The sequence below is a fragment of the Rhamphochromis longiceps genome, linkage group LG1 (genome assembly GCF_057381845.1).
Source record: "Rhamphochromis longiceps isolate RC_006_pf linkage group LG1, R_longiceps_female_GT1.1, whole genome shotgun sequence".
Classification (NCBI taxonomy): domain Eukaryota; kingdom Metazoa; phylum Chordata; class Actinopteri; order Cichliformes; family Cichlidae; genus Rhamphochromis; species Rhamphochromis longiceps.
In genome coordinates, this window is record NC_140557.1 from 18,626,623 (window position 1) to 18,648,447 (window position 21,825).

The 21,825-nt window shown below is 38.0% G+C and overlaps 1 protein-coding gene across 1 annotated transcript; it reads right to left on the reverse strand.

The window, feature by feature from the left end:
- Positions 1-926: 926 nt before the first annotated feature.
- On the reverse strand, positions 927-5,914 carry LOC146678577 (ammonium transporter Rh type C 2-like). The gene is made up of 11 exons (XM_085401081.1): positions 5,616-5,914; positions 4,746-4,938; positions 4,489-4,639; positions 4,223-4,370; positions 3,966-4,132; positions 3,745-3,882; positions 3,265-3,401; positions 2,801-2,925; positions 2,456-2,529; positions 2,283-2,356; positions 927-2,190 (listed from the first exon to the last, which is right to left on the reverse strand). Exons 1-11 carry the CDS (start codon positions 5,842-5,844, stop codon positions 2,157-2,159), a joined length of 1,470 nt encoding a protein of 489 aa, XP_085257207.1. The 5' UTR covers positions 5,845-5,914; the 3' UTR covers positions 927-2,156.
- Between the last annotated feature and the right edge of the window lie 15,911 nt (positions 5,915-21,825).

Consider the following 21,825-nt stretch of genomic DNA (forward strand, 5'->3'; position numbering starts at 1 on the left):
ACATTCGAAGTGAAATAAGGGTCATATTGTTTATCACTCAACCTTGCAATGGCTCTTTGCCCAAACAGCTTGAGAGTCACAAGTCATGGGCATTTTATGGAATACGTGTACCAGCGTATTGAAATATAAAATATGAGTATTTTGGTAACTGTATTTCGTTACAGTTACCGTTTAAATAGGTGATAAGTAGAATACTTTGTTGAAATACATGAATTATACTACAGTATTTTCCTGATTCCTATGTTAGGCTATCCCCTCTCTAATTTCAGTAATTCTATGCATTGCCAGACACCCAAACAAACACGCAATAAGAGGCTCTAATGTAAGCATCCTAATAATGTTGGCGCCATCAGTTACAGAACGTACCCGAAGCCAGCACAACAGAGCCAGCAGTGCACCGGCAGAAATGCATTTCTTACTTGGAAATTCCGACACCACTTCACATTTAAAGAAGAAAGGGACGGGTGAAATCTGACCGTGCAATGCAAACTTTGTTTATTCATGCAGGCCTATATGACAGAGAATGTGCATCTTCTTTTTGTTTTCATATTTTTTAGGCCTACAAGTGGCTGAAATATAAATAAAGCTATGAAAAAATATGTTAATATAACTGCAAAACACACAAAATACCAGTATCCTTCTTACAGCACATAAACATAGATACTGGCTAGTTGGTATACCAGCTGATGGTCAAGAATAAATGCAGTTGAGATACTTTATTAAGGAATATTACTAAAATACTCTACATAGTTATTTTGTTGAGTGAGAATCTGCCTTGTGAAAATCCCCATATTCCAGAAGGCCATGTGCTTTCTGGACGCAGTGGGCTTTACATGACATGGTGTGGCTGTATCTAAACGTTTCTTAACTTCATCTAAAAGAAGACTGAAAAAAAACTTGCAGCTCCAGTCATTTATTGATTTGGGTGAGCTCATTCTGACTTTATATTCACTTGGCAATGATTACTTATCATAATACAAATTGGACGGCACATATTTGCCTAGAGGTTATTTAGACATGCGAATAGTAAAGAAATTCTTATTGTTTTCTACTGAAAATACATTAATTTTTCATTTTGTTCGTAATACTGACCTAAAACTATTCCGCTCACAAAGGTTGTAATGATCAACAATGTTGAAACTAATTTAGAGAGCTGTGCATTTCTTCACTCAGCACACTGGGAAAGCAGTTTGTTTTCATTCCATCAAACTGACACAAGCTTCTTTAATATTTTTTGGTCACACCATTTCCAATAAGTGTTAAGTCTAAATAATCTAAGCACCTTTGTGTTATTAAATCACATTTTAAGATAGTTCAGTACATTTAGTGGAGTTGAAATCCTGTAAAACGATCAAGCAGATGAGTCTTCAAGATCTAGAACATTTCTCACAAGCTAAAAATAACAACAATCATGTTTCATTCGTCACACAAATGTTATATTAGCATTGATTCCCTTACCGCATCAGTTTATCCAATAAACTGAATCCATAATATGCCAGAAGTAAATCAAGCAAGTTCTTACATACAATCTTACATTCTTTATTGGAGGTAACATTCAACAGCAACCAAATTGCTAGAGGTTGTATCATAGTTACTATAATTAAAACTTCTAAAGAGGCAATCTGCAATTTATGCAGCAAACTAATTGTTGAACTATATGTACATAGCGGCATATAGTTAAAAAGCTATAAATTATTTTATAGAAATAATTCAACTAATAACAATACACAATTTGTCTTTGTTATTACAGTTTTGGCTGCACAATAATATTCCTCAGTGCATAATTAGCTTATAGACAGATTATCTTTTACATGTACTTGGCATTCTGAAGTCAGAATGATATATGTTGCTTCCAAAGTGAAGGTAAAAATCAACATTTTGAGAACAGTTTGAAGCTCCAGCAGCTTTAAAAACCTTGATTCCAAATAATATTTTGTTGAATTGGACATTTACTGATTATTTTATGTTGTTTTAACTTAAAGCTTCTAATAGTTGATAATAGGCAACTACATGAGACATAAATTGTGCAAAACAATACTTGTATATTAAAACATTTTCATGTGGCTTATTTTCCAAAGCTCCTTCATCAGTTCATGTTTATCAGCTGCATAAAGTTCATGAGGATATAAAGGGGACTGGACTCCTGCTGCAAGTCTCTAACTTTCCTCCAGAGAGAATTGTGACTCATGTCTGTGAAAGAAAAGAGGAAAATGAGTTAACAAGAATTTCATGAGGAGGAGGAAGTGGTAAGTAAGGAGGACAGTTAAAGTTTCTGAGCTTACGTGTCTTGGTGCTTGTTTATCATGTGGTTGTTGTATTCCAAAACAGGAGGGATTGTCTCTTCATCCTCAGGAAGCTGGAACCAAAAGATGAAATCAGAAAGCGAACCAAAATGAACCAGTATTTAAAGGCCTGCATAGTCAAAGGGCAAGAACACCATCTAGTGCAGTCTCACCTCCCAGTACGCTTCATCATCAAAGCAAAAGTCATCAGCAGGATCTCCCCAGAGGGGAAACCTCAGGATGAAACCTTTAAAAAGAGAATATTATATCATTAAGATTTGTTACTTACATTATCCTTGCCTATCATAGCATTGTTCACTGTAAATTTTATACTTAAAAAAAATAAAAAAAATAAAAAAAGGTGTCTCAAAAATAGTCACAATAGCCTTTCCTGATTTTCATTTTATCTAGTTTTCTTAAAATTCTGCATAAATGTTGTTTTTAAATACTTCATGGAGTTCTTTAAAAAAGAAATAAATCTTTCCAAGTGAAAGCGAAAATGATGTTATGAAACTCACCAACACAGACTCCTCCAACCAGTCCAAATGCAATTGCTACACATGTGCCAGCAGCCTGGTAGGCTCCCTGCGTTGACATACTCCTGTTTTCAAACTTGCCACTCAAGCCAAATGTCTCGACCAGCCTGCACAGGAAAAAAACAACAACAACAACAAACAAACAACAACTCTTGAATTTCGGTGCATTTTCAACACATCACAACTTGTGCTGTCAGCGTTAATCTCGCTAAAAAATAACCGCATTAACGCGGCAACTCTCCGTTAACGTCATTTTAGTGAGATTAACGCTGACAGCACTAATCATAACTGAAGTAGAAAGTTCAAATGTCACTGCATAGTTAATGTGAGTCTTTCAAAAAAGGAGGCTGAATAACTGGGCGTGTGGATCCCTAGAAGTAGTCAGTAAACAGGTCTGGTCAGTTTTTGAATTCCAAGTTTTATGTGTATTAGCGTTTGTCACTCACCCCTCTTTGCCATAGACCTCTTCAGTAGCTGCTGCAGCAACTATGGCACCTACGAAGCCACCGAGCATCCCTGGCACGGCATGCAAGTTGTGGATGCCACATGTATCCTGGAGCTTGAGCCTTTTCTCCAAAAAGGGCTGAGAAAAATAAAGTCACAACTAATTAGCAGTCTTTTTTTTTTTTTTACTAATAGCCTGTGTCAGTGATCTTTTATTCATCAATTTGTCAATTGGATGGCATCAATTTCACAGTCACCACACCTTGCTTCCATTTATTGTAAAGTATTCATCCTATACTTAATATTAAAACCATGCAGTGACTGCTCTTAAAATTCTTCCTCATTGTTCTTATCAGACTCCTGATTTCCGCACAGCAGTTTTTGCATGTCACTGCTTCTTTCTTTGTTTTTCCTATGATAACACCAGAACACAAAAATCTCTCAGAACAGAAGCTAGGGGGTTAAAGAATGGCATCACTCACCGTGACATATAAGTACCCAAAGGTGGAGATGATACCACAGCAGAAACCCACAATGATTGAACCGTAAGGAGTGATCATAAACTCTGCTGATGTCCCCATTGCAACCCCAGCAGCCAGAGAGGCATTCTGGATATGTACCTGTCAGATAAAAGTGGAACATTAGCGTTCATAAATAAGTCGATTTCATAAGCTTCTGTATCATTTCCCTTTGTGTGCCATACCATGTCTAATTTTCCTTTCTTTTGACCCATACTGGAGATGGCGAAAGTGGTAAGAACACAGGCAGCGAGGGAAAGGTAAGTGTTGATGACTGTTCTATGCTGTCCAGCACCGTGGTTTGTGATGGCCGAGTTAAAACTGGGCCAGAACATCCACAGGAACAGTGCACCTGCAAGGTGTAAGAAAGGCAAGGACACATGTTAGGTGGGTTAAACAAAATACAGAGTTTGGCAAACTCTGTAATTTTCCATTTACTCACCAATCATAGCAAACAGATCAGAGTGGTAGACAGACCCATTGAGACGTTTACTTAAGTTCAGGTTTGGTCGGTACAGCACCCAGGAGATGGCCAAACCATAGTACCCTCCAAAGGTGTGAATGACCATGGAGCCACCAGCATCTCTGCACTGTGAAAATAATTACGCTTTTTTAAATGGGCAGAAAAACAGAACTGCAAATCCCCACAATACAATTTTTAAACTCTGAAGGAAAGTTCAAATTTTTAATGTGGCTGCCGAGACTCACATGAAAGAGGTCAAGGATGATGTATTCCTCCACAGCAAAAAGTGTGACACCAAATAAGGTGACAATCATCAGCTGGACAGGGCTTACTTTCCCCAGGAGAGCCCCGTAGGCGATCAGAGATCCAGCACAGCAGAAGTCAGCGTTAATCAGACTGAAGGAAAGCAACCACAGTTCAAGCCGGTTATTAACATTTACAAGTTAAAGAATGTGGTTTCATTTTTGAATTACATAACTCACCAAGGAGCGATGGCACTTACCTCTCAATTCCGATGGTGATTTTTCCAGTGACGGGGTCCAAACTGTGGAACCAACCTTGCATGAGGAGAGCCCACTGTAGACCAAAGGCGGCGATTAGAAAGTTAAATCCCACGCCACCGAAGCTGTAGCGCTTCAGGAAAGTCATGAGAAAGCCGAAGCCTACAAAGATCATGACATGGACGTCCTGGAAGCCTGCAGAGATTTAAAAAAAAAAATTTCAGTGTTTTTGCGATCCCACCTGCCTTTTATTATTATTAATATTGAGTAAAACAGAAGGAGTCTGAAATGTTGTTTAACACTTTATTTCTTTTTTTTAAGTTATATTAATATTTCCAGTTTAATGTAAACTCTTCTTTAAGGATGTCAGCACGTAGATCACTGGGAAGACAATCTGTTAGTTTCTCAGGGACATTGCACATTACAACATTTTCAGTAGTTAAGTACTGCCACATTACCGCACATAAGCCTGAAAAAAGTATGTTTTATTATTATCATCATTGCCATCATTATCTTTTATTACTATTTCCAGCTTTTTTCCCCCTGTGGCATACAAAAAAAAAGATACCTTCTGTAAAAGTATTCAGTAAAAATGATTATTATCATTATTGTTGTTGTAAATATTGGTGGGGGAGGAATTCACCGTCATCCCTTAGACATCAGTGGAAACTGCCAAAGATCTCAGACAACAGTGTCTGCTTTCACAGCATTAAGCGAGAAAACACGGCACTTTTATTTATTCACACATACATGTATCCCAAAAGTGCATGCATGCATGTCCGAGCTACGTTTAGCATGCATATGCTACAAGTAGCAAATGCACTTGAAAATAAAAAAGAGATTTCTTAAAGGCTGTCTGTTGTTGTACTTACTTGGATATCTGAAGTAGAAGTCATTCTCAATGTTGCTGGTGATGTTATGACTCCTTTTGAACTCATGCCATCCTTTTTCATCCGATTCCTCGTCATACCGGATAAAAACTCCAAAGAGAATAACCATAGCAATCTGCCAGACGAAGCAAACAGCCGGTAAACTAACACGTATATAGGTGTTGTTCTGCGGGCCGAAGAAATTTCCAGCTCTTTCACAGCAGTTTCCCATCTTGATGACTTTCTTCTGACGATGCTCTGATCGCTCCTCAGGTAGGGTCCTCACTCAGCTGTGACTTCAAGCTGGCTGTCAGCATCTTATATATTGTGAACTTTGGGAGGGGGTGTGACTCTCTCTACCACTCACAAGCAAGGTGTGTGCTCGTGTTATCTTTCATGAGCTAAACCACTCCTTACCTGCTGCTCTGCTCTTCCTGTTAAAAGTAGGGGACGTTATTCCTAGAACAGGCAGCAGGAAATAATCAGATTGCATCACTATACTAACCCAGTATGACTTCTTAAAATGCCATTATATCAAAGTTGTCCAATGGGTTAAAAACAGTAAATATTACACCAGAAGCTATATTTGCAGCCGGAATAAAGAATACTACTGCTTATTTAATGCTGCACTGAAAATCAGTTATGTGTGACAGCCGTGTGCTCTGTCCAGGCATGAAACTGGCGTCAGGTGAACACACTTGTCAGTAAGGGTTATACTACATTGTAGAGATTCATACTCAATTTAGGATTCTTTTTTTACCAAATTCTTTTTTTAAAATTTCTTTTACAATTTTTTATTTTATGTAACAGCACCATATCTGCCATGCCCTTTACTGCTCTTTGAAACAGTGTCTGCTTTCTTGGGATGAAGTGAGCAAACACAGCCTGTTCCCAGTTTTATACTTGAACATCAATTTTACGCGGCCGAGCTGACTAAAGCAATGCAAACCACCTTCCTCTGTGCACTGCCCACATCCTTGACATGCAAGATTAAACATCAGCACTCTAATATTTAGTCTGTAAATCTGCATAAAGCCACCTACAATGCTTTTGTTAGTTTTGTGTATGTGATGCTTTGCTCACTGTTTTACAGTGAGTAAAGGGTGCTGCTGACTGTTGTCCCCTCAGTGCCTCACATGTCTAATGCTTACAGTATCTGGATACGTTTTGTTCTCACTGTGTTTCCACGTTTTGGTGATTATCTCATCAAAGAGATTCCAGTTTAAGGACTCATCATGTGCTGGGTAGAAGCTCTCTTGCACTTGAGTGACACATGCAACATTCTTGATTGTATCTGGTTTCTCTCTTCAAAGATAATCCACCTTCTTCAACTCGTTATGTAATGCCCTGAGCAATCATATAATCACATTTATATCCTCCAGCAACACATGAGACATTATTTGTATAGAGCTTAACAGGCCTCATAGACAATTTACCTTCCTTGCATCATAAGTCAAGTACAAAATATTGGAAGGAAATTTCTTTCATTTAGGTGTATAAGTCGTCATATCGTAATGTTTTGAGGGTGCTTGCGCTGTAACACACTGCATTGCATATGTATCCTTATACAGTGCTCTGTTTTGATGTGGAATAAAACTAATTCAATCAAATCTAAAGTAAGGCTTCAATATGTAAGTTGAGCATGTAGTTCATAAAGGCTAAAAAAAATTCCACATACCAAAAACCTTTTACTTTATTGCTTTATCCGAGTAAGAAGAAACAACAACAATCTGTATTTTGAGCAAGCAGCAGTTTATGATATACACATATATGTATGTGTGTATGTGTGTATGTGTGTGTGTGTGTGTGTGTGTGTGTGTGTGTGTGTGTGTGTGTTTTGGTTATGTAGTCGCAGCATTAATTTGAAGTCCTGACCATTTCCATGTTTTTATGTTATTTTGTTTTTTGTTTTAATTGTGTTGGTTTGTTAATCTGTTTGACGCTTATCTATAACTCAAGCATAAAAAAAGCACCTGACTCTGGGGATGAAAAGCTATATATTTAGGCACTTTGTTATTAGGAGTCTGCTACCATTTGTTTAACTGAAAAATAGCAAAACATGCACGTTTGCACATATTTCGAGAAATAAAATAATTTCCTAGCACAATATAAAGAAATGAGGGACGACTGGCAAATTATCCTTTCCTTGTCAAGACTGCTAGCTGACATTGTCGCACACAGGGATCTTAACTGGCAGCAGGGTGGCATTAAGTAATAATGTCTCTCAGTGAAGTTTAATTTTGAAGCCCTGTCACAGCCTAACCGAAATGCGCTAAGGCAAAAGGCAGCCATGTTTTCATGAATGAATGCTGCAGTGATCATGCCGTCTTTAGTCTATGATGGAAAGAAAAAGTCCACATGGAGTATTTCAGTTGGCACAATCGTGTATCTGTAAAGCCATTATCATTCAGCATAGTTGATGGAAAAATTATACAATGTTGCCTAGAAATATGTTCAAACATGTGACAGAGGAACAGTACAGAGGTTTCAGATTTTATCTGATGAAGTTATTTCAGAAATGCTGTAGTCAATTGGTGTCACATGTTCAGCATTGACGACAGAGAGCTCCTAAGTGATCCCAGTAGAGATATTAAGAGCTCCTGTCAATCAGCAGGTAAGGTAGAAGCAGATCAGTGCACCGCAACTATTCAAACAAAGTTTTTCAATTGTCTTCTATTTCTTTATTAGACATTGCCTTAAACACACACACACACACACACACACACACACACACACACACACACACACACAATGTATCATCATCAGTCATGGATTGGCCTCCCCAGAGTCTGGACCTCAACATTACTGAAGCAGTGTGGGATCTATTTGACAGGGAACAGAAGAGAAGGCAGCCAATGTCCAAAGATGCCCTTTGAATGTCCCCCAACTTGCCTGAAGAGTTATTTCTGAAGACTACCTAAAGAAATTAAAAGAAAGCTTGCCCAAGAGAGCTGATCGTGCTACTAGAGACATACCAAATAAGAATTTTAAGCCCATTAGATTGTAACCTCTGTTTTTGCGTTATATACTGTGTTTAAATGCATGTTTGCATTTAAACACATCTGTGTAGCAAATGCTAATGCTAATGACACAAATGAGTGTCAGTTCAGTGCACTGAATGGTACCATCCAATATCATTGAATCAAAATGACAAGCAGAAGAAGTCAACTTTGAAAGAGTTATTGTTAGGACACAGAAGACAGGAGCTTCATTGACAGGGGGTTTCAACTGTCTCATGTTTCAAAAGAAAAACTGACAAAAGCAATACCTATATTTAGATCACTTGCAAACAAATCAGTAAAAAGGACTGTAAACTGTGTTTAGTGGGGCATATAGCTATGGGGAAAATATGGCATAAAACTAGGTTGTGATTATGGCTATGATGGGTAAAAACTGGGGTGTGGGCAGAGGTGTGACCTTTGTTGCTGCTGATGGGGGACTTGTCAGAAAAAGGTTGAGAACCATCACACTAGTGTCACAGGAAACAGTATCAGCCCAGTACATGATCACGGACGTTCTGCAGGTCATAACTTACTGTTGACATTTGCAAACAGCAGCAAATTTGCAGTTATGCAAATTAACAAAGATGAATGCACATTGGTGATTTCAGTAATGTTAAAAGCACCGGCAATGTTCTACAGAGATCTGGAAGTCATACTTCGCTATACTCTCGACACTTAGTGTGTAGCTTACACCAAGATAATGATCTAAGACTGAAAACTTGTGCCCTAAATGAGATGATCCAGTTCTGTTTTGCTCTGAGAAGAATTGTTGCTGACACGGTCAATGTAAATCAGTACAGAGGTGTTGTGAGCCTTCCTGTCTTATTTTGATAGTCTCTCGCCCTTTGTGCATCATGTTCAGGTTGCTCTGTCTCATTTCCCTGATTTAGTTCAGCTGTGTCCCTTTGTGTGCCAGCTCCATGATTGCCTCATGTGTGTATTTAAGCGTTCAGTTTCCTTAGTTCATTGTTGCAATCTCCCATCATGTGGTGTGTCTTCTTTGCGTTTTATTCTCCTAGTTGATTATTAATTCCATTCTGGGTTCCATGTTTCCTAGATTGTATTTTTCCTTTAAGTCCAGCAATAAAACTGGTTTTAAGTTCAGTTCCGCCCCTAAGTCCACACCTGAGCATGCCACGCACAGCACTAAATGACACATAAGGGCTCTGCAAATGATTTTAAGAGTATGGAAATGATCTCAATCATGAGCTGTGGCATTAAGAATATCAAATCTCAACAGTTTTAAACAGTGCTCTCCATCACAATCAGTAAAACACACACTGAGGGAAGACAGGGATACTCTGTCTAATGAGGCTTGATGAAACAACATCAAGGTGCTCTGAAATGGTCAAGTTCCAACACTTTACTGATTTCCTTTAAATGATCATGCTCTTGTAAGTGTCCTTTTCTTTTTCCATAGTTTTCATAAGAACTTTCCATATCGAAAACATCAGCAATCAATCCTATCAGCACAAAGGCATCAAAAAATTGTTTTCTCCTCACATGACTGATTTCTGTCATTTCCTCTTTATCGTGTCATCACTCTTCTCGGGTTTACAGCATATTTCTTTTGTGTATTCTGTTACAGATTTATGAAAGACGAGTTCATCATATGAAATTAATCTTAATAGCGCAGCTTTTCTAAAGAAAATAAAGTGTCAGTCACGTTGATTGCCCATTGATTGTGAAGGTTGACCTGGAGGAGAGTGACAAAACTGAAAGGAATTTTATACAACTTGTCAGGTATGTACAGCAACAGCGCGCAAGATGTCGCAGCGATAGGACTGCGTCAGGCAGTCGGCTCTGACAGAAACCTACAGGACAATCCTGTAGATGATCTGACATGCAGATTACCTGTAGAAGCATTTTAGAACAGACAAGAGTTTTACTTTGTCAGACAGCATCTTTGTCTCTCACGTGGTCCATCATGCGACTTCTGGTCAAAGCACATGCAGGTTAGTCACACAGCCTCACAGGTGATTGAGCTAAACTGGGCACACACTACCGCATTATTGATGGGATAAGCTGCTTCCATGGGTGTCTTTACATCAGGATTTGGGTTGCAGAATGTGTTGCTTTTTGCATGTTGCTAAAACACTAGATTTAGATTTGATTTGATTTTGATTGTTTGAATAATTTGATTAAATTAATTTAATTTTTGAAATTCAAATAAAAAACAGCTAAATAATTGGAAACATATTAACTTCAATGAGTTTAAGAAAAGAATGTATCCAGTGTCTACTGCTTTGTCCAGATTTTATGACTATGACTGTTTCTACTGAGGAGAAATTGGGATCTGTTCTGTGTCCTCAAGGCATTCAGTCAATCACTGTCTTCTACGTCATTTCTTCAAACAGTTCTAGTCTAGAAGTGATTGATTTCCTGAATGATTTGGAAATTGAAACTCTACACTAGGACATTAAACAAAGTTCAGTGGAATTAAACATTTTATAGCTGCAGATTTGTGCTCAATGTTCTACTGTCATCACCGTCAAACTAAGTTAACCCTATTGTTTGTGTTTTCATTTTGAATTTCTGGATCTTTAGTTAACTTTTTAACACCCTTTGTTTGGAGAGCTTACATACCACCTAAACCATTCAGCTCCGGTTTTAGTACGTTTATCTTTTTTATGCATTTCTTAAAATCTTTTATACTAGTTTTATACTAATTTTTCATCTTTAATTGTTACAATTACAGTGCATGGAAAACAGAAAAAGAAGTCCCTTTTATAAGCAAATCATTGTATGCACATCGTTTACGAGATTTAGCTACACAGCACTGTACAAAAATCTTGAGTAGGTCTTCCATTAAGACCTTTTTCAGTGAAAATTATATGGATCAACTGAAAGACCATAATCATCATTCAGATCTTTTCTCCTCTATTTGTTGAGTAGGGGTGCAACGATACTCGTATCGATATTGAACCGTTCGATACAGTGCTTTCGGTTCGGTACGCATATGTATCGAACAATACAAAATTTTTAATTTATTTTATCAACTTTTCTTCTGACCATGCTGTCTGTGTTGAGAGCTCAGTGGATCTGCGTTCGACTACTCCGCCTAGGCTGCACTGTCAAGCGCAGATCCACTGAGCGCAGCGCAAGCTAGCAAGACAGAAGCTAAGCTCGTTGCAACATGGCAAATTGAACCTCCCCCACCCTCATTCAGATCTGGTGTTTGGAACCATTTTGGTCTTCATGTGAAGTATGACCCTGAAGGTAAGCGCATCATGGACAAAAGTAAAACAGTGTGTCGGATGTGCCACGCAATGCTCAATTACATTGGTGGGAACTACTGCGTTAGCGCAGTTACCTCGTTAACGTGTTGACGCCGTCCAGCCCCACACACGGGGCTATCCGCGGTAGCTCGTTAACCGTGATTTGCCGTGTTGTGGCGTTAACGTCATTTCAGATTAACGCTGACAGCACTAGTGGGAACAAAATGAATATGACTGCACATTTACGCCAGCATCCTAGTGCAAAGACAAGTGGAAGCAGACAAAAACAACAAGCAGGCATGCTACAAACTTTACCCGAGTCATTTAGACAGCCGTTAGCACATGATTCTCCTTATGGGGACCTGATATGTTTAATATGCTGCTGAGAATATAGCCCAGAAGAAGCGTATAGTATAGCTTTTATTTTGGAAAGAGCCCATTTCTCTGTAATAAACTCTCTTTTCCAAAGATGAGTGATTTCTCGATCAGATATATTTATTTTATCCCTTTGTTGTTTCAGCAACATTAAATTTAAAAACTGTACGTTTGAGTTAAAATATATATTTATAATTTTAATAAATGACAAATTAAAAAAGCATGAACATTTTTTCTTTGTATCGAAAAAATATCGAACCGTGACACCAAAGTATCGAACCAACTGTGAATTTTGTGTATCGTTGCACCCCTAGTGTTCAGTTACCTCAAATGTTTTAAGGACATGCTGCACACCAGACTGAGATCTATCAAGTTTTGTGCCAATAGCTTTTTAAGTAATCACTTTGTTGATGCAAAAACTTTTTCTGTCACACTGTTATTTTTAGAATTATTCGTAGATTTGGCTAAAGAAATTTGTGGCAGGATGCTAACAATAATGTGCATACAAATACAAGTTAGAGTTGGTTCTTTCCTCTGTTTTCTGTCATGTGTCAACACAACACTGATTTATCAGTTAAGTTAGGTGCCCTTGTTATGTTTGAATGAATAATATAACTGATTTAAGTGGCTTAACAACTTAACATTAATCCGAAAATGGGCAAGTACAAGGACTGGAGTGAAAACAAATGAAAAAGCACACAGTGTCCCAAGAAAACCATTGAAAGAGCTTCAGAAAGGCTCGAGAACTATTGCTCAAGACTGATTTAAAATCTTATTACAGGAAAGTCTGGCTCCTTGGAAGCATAGTATGAATAATGAGGGGTGGTTCAAGACTTACACAGCTCTGTACAGTCACTGGCAAAGTATCTGTGTCAATCTGCCAGTTTACGTAGTCATAAACTGAGATCTAATGTGGCAGCATGATGGCATTGGGAGAAGTAAGAATGTTTCTCGGTGAAGTTTGTTTTTAAAGCCCTGCCACACCTGGCTAAAGACTTATGCACAGGATTTTCTGCTGCATCTCTCATTTGCTTCTATATGTTAGAGCCTCTTTTGCTGCCTGTTATAGGCATACATACATTTTTGATTTTCAGTTATACTCAGTACATTAATGCCATTTTTCCCCACAAACAATCCACAAAACTAATAGCGAAACAATTATGCATCTGAACTTTTTTAGAAATTAGAAAAAGTTGTTGGATAGTTTTTCTCTCAGTCTTGTCGAGTCCACCTAAATGTTTTTAGTTGTTTCAACCTGTTAATCTTCCTTCTGTAACTGTGTTTTCTTTTTTTTCTTTACATGTATATATATATATACACAGGTATATACATGTTCCTGTTGTAGATCTGAGCAGTAGCGATGCACAGAGTTACTGAATACCACTCATAACAAGAGTCAGGTGACACTGGTAACATTGCACACAGTAGAGGTTTCGTATTTACATGAGGTGGTTAAATAGCTTTGTGCATTTGTTCTTGCTGCCATTTCCTGTTTGTGTCATGCATGTATATTTTTTCTCCTCTTGCCTTAATTTGATTAAAATTCACTCAGTTATTCTCAATAATCTGTAAACCATTGCTCTCTTAGCAGTTTGATTCTTCGTTACTTTATTTCATTTCCATCACTATTCATACTTGAGAGCATAAAACTTTTTTCAGCATTAAACTTTTTCCAGCATTTTCTTCTCCTATTTTGTTGTACCCAAAAAAATTTAAGCATATTCTGATCAAGACAGTTAAGCTGATATTCATTAAAGAAAAGTTGGTATACTTTTGTCTGTTCTCTGACCTAATTTTTAACAATCAATAACTGCAAAAAACATGGAGGACCTTACAGCTCCCCAAAAGTGGACCCAAAATGTTTCTATTGTCTTTAACCCTTAATATGATGTTGTTAAATTTGGGTGTCACAGAGAAATGTGTCTTGCTGTTTGGGAATTGAAGCTAGGATGCAGACCCTTAGATAAAGTCCACTGGTTACTTTCCATAATCACAACTGTCTTTTTAATAGTGTGACGTGTTCTGCAGCAAAGTGCAGTAAAGTGACGTTGTCGCAGTTGTGTGTCGAGTTTAATGTGTGATTTTTTTGTCAATCGGTTGATTTGTCTTCCCTTTGCTAGCTAGCTAAGATTAGCAGTCTGCCATTGGAGGGAAAGCTGATGTTTGCTAGCAAATCCATGTACATGAATGATCTGTCCTTCCCGCTTTCATTTACAATATAAAGTCCCTTAAAGCAACTGTTTATGTGATTTAATGCTATATACATAAAACTGAACTGAATGGAATTACCTGGTCACTTACTAATGCTACCCTTACTATACTTTTTCAGTATTACGCTTCAAGAGCAGCAGGCTGGACCGCAGAACTGGTTATGAAATATCTGCAAACAGCAGCATGTGTCTGTCTCTCTCCAGACGTGTCTGGATAGTAATACCAAAATTATAAGAAAGGGTGTACTACAACTATCTCAACAATCATTAACGGCAGATTTAATGCAGTATTACCGAAGATTCATTACTTTTTTGTGTGTCCTGTCTGGCACTGTAGCAATCAGAATTATTGTCTGAAGGCCAAGAAAAAAATGCCCAACAGATTTACTTTCCCAAGTGGGCCTTTTGCTATACTGGTCCACTTGATTGTCATAGTTTATTTGATCTTTATTAGTTATTTTTATTCTAAGTTATTGTAATCAGGCCAGACTAGACTCGGGGACGGGAAAGAAAAACAAGAAGAAAAGTTCAGAAGAAAGTTAACAGAAGGAGAGGGAAAGTAGAAAAAAAGAGAGAAAAGACAATGAAAATCTGCTTCATCACCTTTGTCTTTGTGTCCTTTTTTTTTTTTTTCTCTTCTTCTTTTCCTGGATCACCTGTTGAGAAAGAAAACAAGCAGAAGAAGACTAGAGCAATAGAATAAACAACAACATGATGATCTATGGGAATATAACAGTAAATACTAAATGTTAAACATTATTGTGCAGCACGTAAGATCGACAGTGCACAGTGTGCTTTGAGGTAGGAGCCAAAAAGGGTGTAGTTTGTATGTGTGAGCACCCGTGTGTACACCTGTGAGCATGAACGCACTTGTTTTTAAAAGGTTCCTTCATGTAATGATCTGTTAGAGGGTGTGGGGGGCCACAGCCCCGTCCACCAGGGCATGAAGCAGGTATGGAGGAGATCAAAACTCCAGACATCCAGAGGCCCCCAGAACACAAGAGACCAAAGAAGACCAACAGAGGGGCAGCCGCGCCACTGTCCCAGAAACATCCCAGAAAGAGCTGAGGAGAGTCCCAGATGAGGGCTCACTCAGCAGCCACGGAGCGTAAGCCAGGGGGGGTTGCAGTGACGTGCCCGGGAGCTCCGCCGGCAGCCATATTTTCACTGTATTCTTGGCAAGCATTCGGAAACTGCCTGTAATATCAGTTCAAATTTATTTTATACGGACATTAGTCACAATCTGAAAACTGCACCAACAAAGCCGCTTATTCCAGGTTTATTCTCACTGGATTTGTGTAATAACTCGTGAAGACATCAGATATGTAACAACAGTGCTTTCAGGCGTTGTAACAGCTGGGCCTACATTTGAAAATCAGAGATGTTAGAGGGGGGTAAATTACTGACTTGCCTATTGTTTGTTTTGTTTTTGCTTTTCAGTGGAAAGTTTTGTGCACTATGCATGCAGTCATATAGGTTTTGTTACCTTGGAGCCAAAAAAAGAAAATATGAAAACAGGCCTGAACATCACAAGACACTCATGTGATAACTAGAAGCTACAGAACATGTTCAACCGGTGAGGTTTCAATTACAAAATGGCCTCGGGTGGATGACTGTTAAGTAATGTACACCACGCCTTACTAACCACAAATATTTTTCATCTTAGAAATTAAGTTGTGCCAACATATTTTTCTCACTCTGTATGTACGATATTTTTTTCACGACTGCATTCCTACCCACACTTTTACTCTGCTACATTCTGACCTTGAAGAAACTGTAAATCTGTGACCTTCTGTTTAGCAGATATCTATTTGTTTATCAGAGCAAAAGAAGCAGAAATAAAGTTTGAATAATGATGCAAAAGTTAAACAACATTTTTTAAAACAAGTGGACACTAGTGGACAATGTTCATGAAGCCCTGCAACTTCATCTAGATTATCCACAATTTCATGTTTTATCCATAATCAACAAAGCTTAAAGAAAGAAAATGAAGATAGTGCTGAAAACAGCTCAAATTATCATTCAGAGAATAGACATTGATTTTAGCCATTTCAGTGAAACACAATAGCTTCAGGGTCACAGCTGAGCTTCACCTCTTCATGACATAACACACCCAAACTGGTAGTCATGTGGCACTAAACAATGTGACTTGCCTTGTCCCAACAAAACCTTTGCAACAGATTCGATGGGGTTTGTTCTTATGCAACAGTCACGAACAATAAATGGTACCTCTGAGGTTTTTTAAGCTCATATTTCTACAGAATCAAGCAACAGTAGCTTTTGTCTAGGTTCCCTTTGTAAATTATGTAGTGTACAAGTGCAGTTATGTGTACAAGTCAAACAGCTCGCACTTGTGAGGTTAAAAACGGGCGGTTGAACTGAGGTAGAATCACAGAAAACACCAGAAACTCGCACAGCAAACAAGTCCTTCTCCAGGCAAATAATCCAAATAAATCCCATGTCATTTCAGATGGCAGAAAACAAAACGGTGGATCAGTGCCACCATGTTTTCAGGTCATTAATCCTCAAGGAGGCAAACAGCAAACCCATAATAAATATTTTATAAATTGAAGCTAAACATTTTATTCTTCTGCAGTAAAACAGGCCATCATCATCGGCTTAATTACTTTGTAATGATGATGTCTTTAAGCAGCATACTGTAATTAATTTGAATATTTTAACATTTATTTGGATGCATTTCTGTTTCTTTTTTATTGATTCACTGGTAACATAGTGATATTAATGAAAAATGGCAGCTGTGGATGATAAGTATCTAAAGAACGTGCGCTAAATTTTTTCTGAGGCCTGTGTTTATTGTCGTGGGTTGTAGGGTAGAACCAAAGAAAGTAGGAAGATGTTTTCTTTTCTTTAAAAAAAGAGCTACTTATGAAGATGATAAAACAGCCTTTCAAACATTTACTTCCTGCCCTTAAATTTAAATAATTAAGTACTGAATTCCACAAGCCAGAAAATAAAAACAAACCCACCCACATGGAGTTTATAGGCTACTGAACTCAAGTCAAAACAAATCACACAAAGCTTGAATGCTGCCAGTTTGACCCTCTGGCTGCTTTGAGCTGCTTCTCTTAGCGAGGAGACAAGGATGTTTTTTTTTCTACTAGGAGTCAAATGTTCTTGTCATTGTGGCAGTAATCTGGGTCCGTTTCACACAGGATGTTGAATAGTGTTCAGCCTGTGACACTGAAAATCCTCACCTCAACCAGCAGGTTCACAGCAAATAGCAAAATACACTAAACATAAATTTAGTTAGTCGTATCTGTTAGTCCGAACTGTTGAGCCATTTTTCTGATTTGTTTAAAGGTGCAGTCAGTCATTATTTGAGTTCATTTAACAGAAAATAAGAACGGTGTACTCATAAACATACATTGATTAGCTCTGTTCCACTCTGTCTAGTTTTGGTGACTTGCCTTTTGCAGTACAAGCAGGAAGGCGAGTGAGAGGAACAGGCACTGGCATGTAAAGACCGAGCTCTTCTTCAGCACCAAGAGGTGGACGAGTAAAAGCTAAAATTAACTTCTGGGTTCCATGCATTTCTGCTGAAATGCAAAATGAATGCACAGGCTTGACTTAGTGAACGAGGGTACTTTCCGCAGGTTCTGCTGATCATCCTTTTGATACTTTTAGTGTCGTTTATAAAGGATGTTGCTACCTTTTTGTGCTGTTTGAGCACTTTAGTCAATAGTGTGATCCAGAAAAGACCAGTGTTTTTACTGGTAAGGGTCAAGAAGCATTTTCTTCTCTAACCACAGCTGGGGACTAAAGTTACATCTGCACTGCTTAAAGCATATGAACTGGTGCCTGTTATCTGTTCGGGAAGCTAAGTCAGAAGTGCAAGCTTATGTTGAACGTGTTTGTTTGCTGACCAATACATTTAATTGGTGAACTGCAGTTTCCTGAGATTGAAACACAAGGAGATGTCAAAGCAGTTCATTCTGTTGGACCAGTTCAAAGAAATTCTCCCCGAGGGTGTTGCCACATACTTTAATGAACAACAGCTTTAAAAAAAAAAAAAAAAAAAAAGAGAGAGAGAGAAAATTGCATCTGAAGCAGTGGTGTAAGCACATAAACACATTGTAACACATAAACTAAATACAGTAGAAACCAGGGCCGCAGATCTTGATTATTTCATCCATTATTCACGTGATCAGATTAGATAGTTTTTTTTTTTTATTAATGAGCGATTATAAATGTTCAAAACAGAAAAAATACATCTTTTTTAAAAGCCTTTTCATTGGTTTCCATTTTAAAAAGACAAATGTTTTAATAGTTTAACTGCAGCTACAACATCTGTCAAAAAACAAAACCCTTGTCATTTACGTGCACAATTAAAAATCTATTTTTTTAAACCAAAACATTTTCTTTAATATAAAATAAATACTTACAAGTACAGTAATGTCAAATAAAATAAGGTAAACTAAAGCATAATACAAGTTAGTCTTTACTCTGTCCCTTGGAGCGCTTTCTTCATTAGTAGAAGGCAACAAAACACGAGTTCTGCATGAGGCTGGATGCTGTGTATTTGGTGTGTGTTCATGTGCATGTGTTTTTGTGCGCGTGTGTGTTTCTAGATGTTTAAGCTTAAGCCATTTGGTGGTTGCAGTGAAGAAAAGTAAACATTCTCTGAAGTGAACATTATCAGAGCTGAATGTTCTCAGAACATTTTCTGCTGCAGGAAACATGTTCTGGTGATGCAGATATTATTAATTAATGTTAATAATTAAAGGTAGTAATCAGTCAGTGCTCCGCTTAACAGCCCCAGGTCAGCAGTTGAGAGTTTCACCGCCCTGTGTTTGTTTTCACTGGCACTCAGAACCCCCCCCCCCCCCCCCCCCCAAAAAAAAAAGCTTTTATATTTTTATTTTTGTATTTGTAAATATTATCCCAATTTGTTTAATATTATATTTTATTTACAATTTTAAATATTATTTTATCTAAATCTTCAAAATAATTTTAATGAAACCTTGACAGACCCTCCTGTCTAACAGTGTAAAAGCATTTAATCCCTGAGATATATTAGTAGTAGAAAAAGGAAGCTCAATTTCAACTGTGCCTCTGAGTTTTTCTACATAACAAAGAAATGCTGCTCTAGTTAATTAAAGAAATGTGTCATCATGACTCTTTGGGCTTACGTAACAAGTTCCAGTAGCTCAGAGTGTCCTGTAATTATAAAACAAAGTTTGTTGATTCACAAAAACGTGAAATTTGGGCCGGGTTGGAGTCTTTGCCGGGCCAATTTTAGCCCCCACACCCTATGTTTCCTACCCCTGTGTAGACAGACTACAGCTCCATGTTAAACTTTGACAGGCTCATCTTCACTGCTGCCGCTGTGTTATCAGTCCTCCGATACATTTCTATTGCAGGTCTATTTTTAGTCACAAATGTGGATGAAATGCTTGAATCTGTATGCAAACAACTTAGAGTTGTAGGTTAGAGTATCAAAACAAATTGTTGCATTAAGGATTTTTTATCGAGATACTCAGTGAATCATTGCAGACCAATTGGTAAGGCATGACTTTGGGTGGACCGGGCAGGTAAACATCAGACAAAGCTTCTTCAGCAGTCAGGTCCCCTCAAGGTTGTTGGAGAAAAGATAATCGTTGTTGTAGCTGCTACTATCCATCACAGTAATAAGGCGGCTGCTGTCAAACTTTACACAAAATGTTCTCAGTTGCAGATCAAGTTTAGATTTTTCTGTCACAGTTTTCATTCAGCTTAACTTCAGAGGAATGTGCTCCAGGATACACGCCACATACACCCCCAGTCCAAATCTATTCATTGTGTTCTTCTTTTTTCTCTGACAGCTGATCCTGTTAATTCTGTTCTGTTCAGAGGTATGGAATATAAGGTATTTTCTGCACCTTTCTGTCATTTGGCATTGACCCGATTTGGTACAGTGGGGAGATTCAGGGGTATGTCCCTCTTTGCCTGTTCCTGGTGTTACCATTATTGAGGGGAAAAAATGTGGCCACAGTTACCTACATTGCCAGTGGTGTTCTCGAATCTAGTAGTAAAGGATGTCAGAGACCAGAATTTACCAGAGGTATTACTGCCTGTGGCGTAACCAGGGCTCAGAGTAATAAAACTGAGCAGGCTGAGGTCACTCCCTCACCTGCCGGGGAGGTTGTTTCTTTGACTGATTTCCCTGTATTCAACTCCTTGGCGAAGTAACAGCAGGAAAATCCTTTCCTGCTTTTTAGACTTCTGGTTGGTTAAATCTTCTTTTTAATGCTCTGACATTTTATTGTTCAGCACTTTGTGATCTTTCTCTTGAAATCTAACTTACTTACTTTTGAGTCGGGTCTCTCTCAGTAGTGACATAAACAGTGCTACGCATGGTTTGCTGGTCACTAAATGGTTACCAGATAGAGAAAAGGTAGGTTGTTCAAGTTGGCATTGCAGACTGCTCATGATGTTGTGGCTGGTCAATCAAAAAAAATGAAAGCGATCCCCCTTGTATTTCTTGTGTCATTTTCCAGCAATCTCTATCTCTTTTGAGTATCTATGTTTGATATCAGGCTTAAAACTTTCCTTTTTGATACAGTTCATAGTTAGACATGGATCAGGTGAACCTGAAACCTCTTACTTTTGCTGTAATATTTCCAGGCTGCTGGGGCCTTCCGTTGATACAGTGTTTTCTCTTCTCTTCGCTGAGTTTTACCTTTACCTCATCTGTTGCTGAGCTAAAGGTTTATTTATACTGCAGGTGCACATGCAGCCCAAAGTGCTTCAAAAAGAAACAACAATAAGAATAATACTGTAGATAAAAGTATCACTTTCTAATTATAAGGAGATATAAAACTAAAACTTCAAGTTCCTGCAGGCCCAATTTTGTTTTGCCTACCGGGACCAAGTTAATAAATCATGCCCTGCTACAACTGTCAGAAGATTGTTTCAGCACATAATAGCGTGACAAATGTCTCTGAACCTTTTACCTAGCAAAAATACGATTGTATGTCTAATTGAAATTAAAGCCTTTAATTTGCAAATACTGAAAACTATAAATACTAAATCTTTGCTTTGTTTTTTTTAACTGAAAATATTTGTAAATTCTGTGATCAAGTACACAAAAAAAATGGCAAAGGAGTAATTTAACTGCATGAATCACCAAGCAGCTTTGAATCCTAATGAACCACCAGTAAGCTCTGGGAAAATGTTTAACTATTATGTCAGTGAGAACAATACACCTTATTCATTTTCCTTACATTAACTGTGCTGTTGTTTTTTTCCACCTGAGAATTTCAAACAGTACAGAGCTGAAGGGGTTAAATCTAGGTACACTGCTGGAAACCAAGACTATTCCAGCCGAAACAGTAACAGCTGGGTATTAAACTTGTGTTTTTGTCTATATTAGAACTTCTGGGATCCTGATTTTTAGAAAATCAAGTGT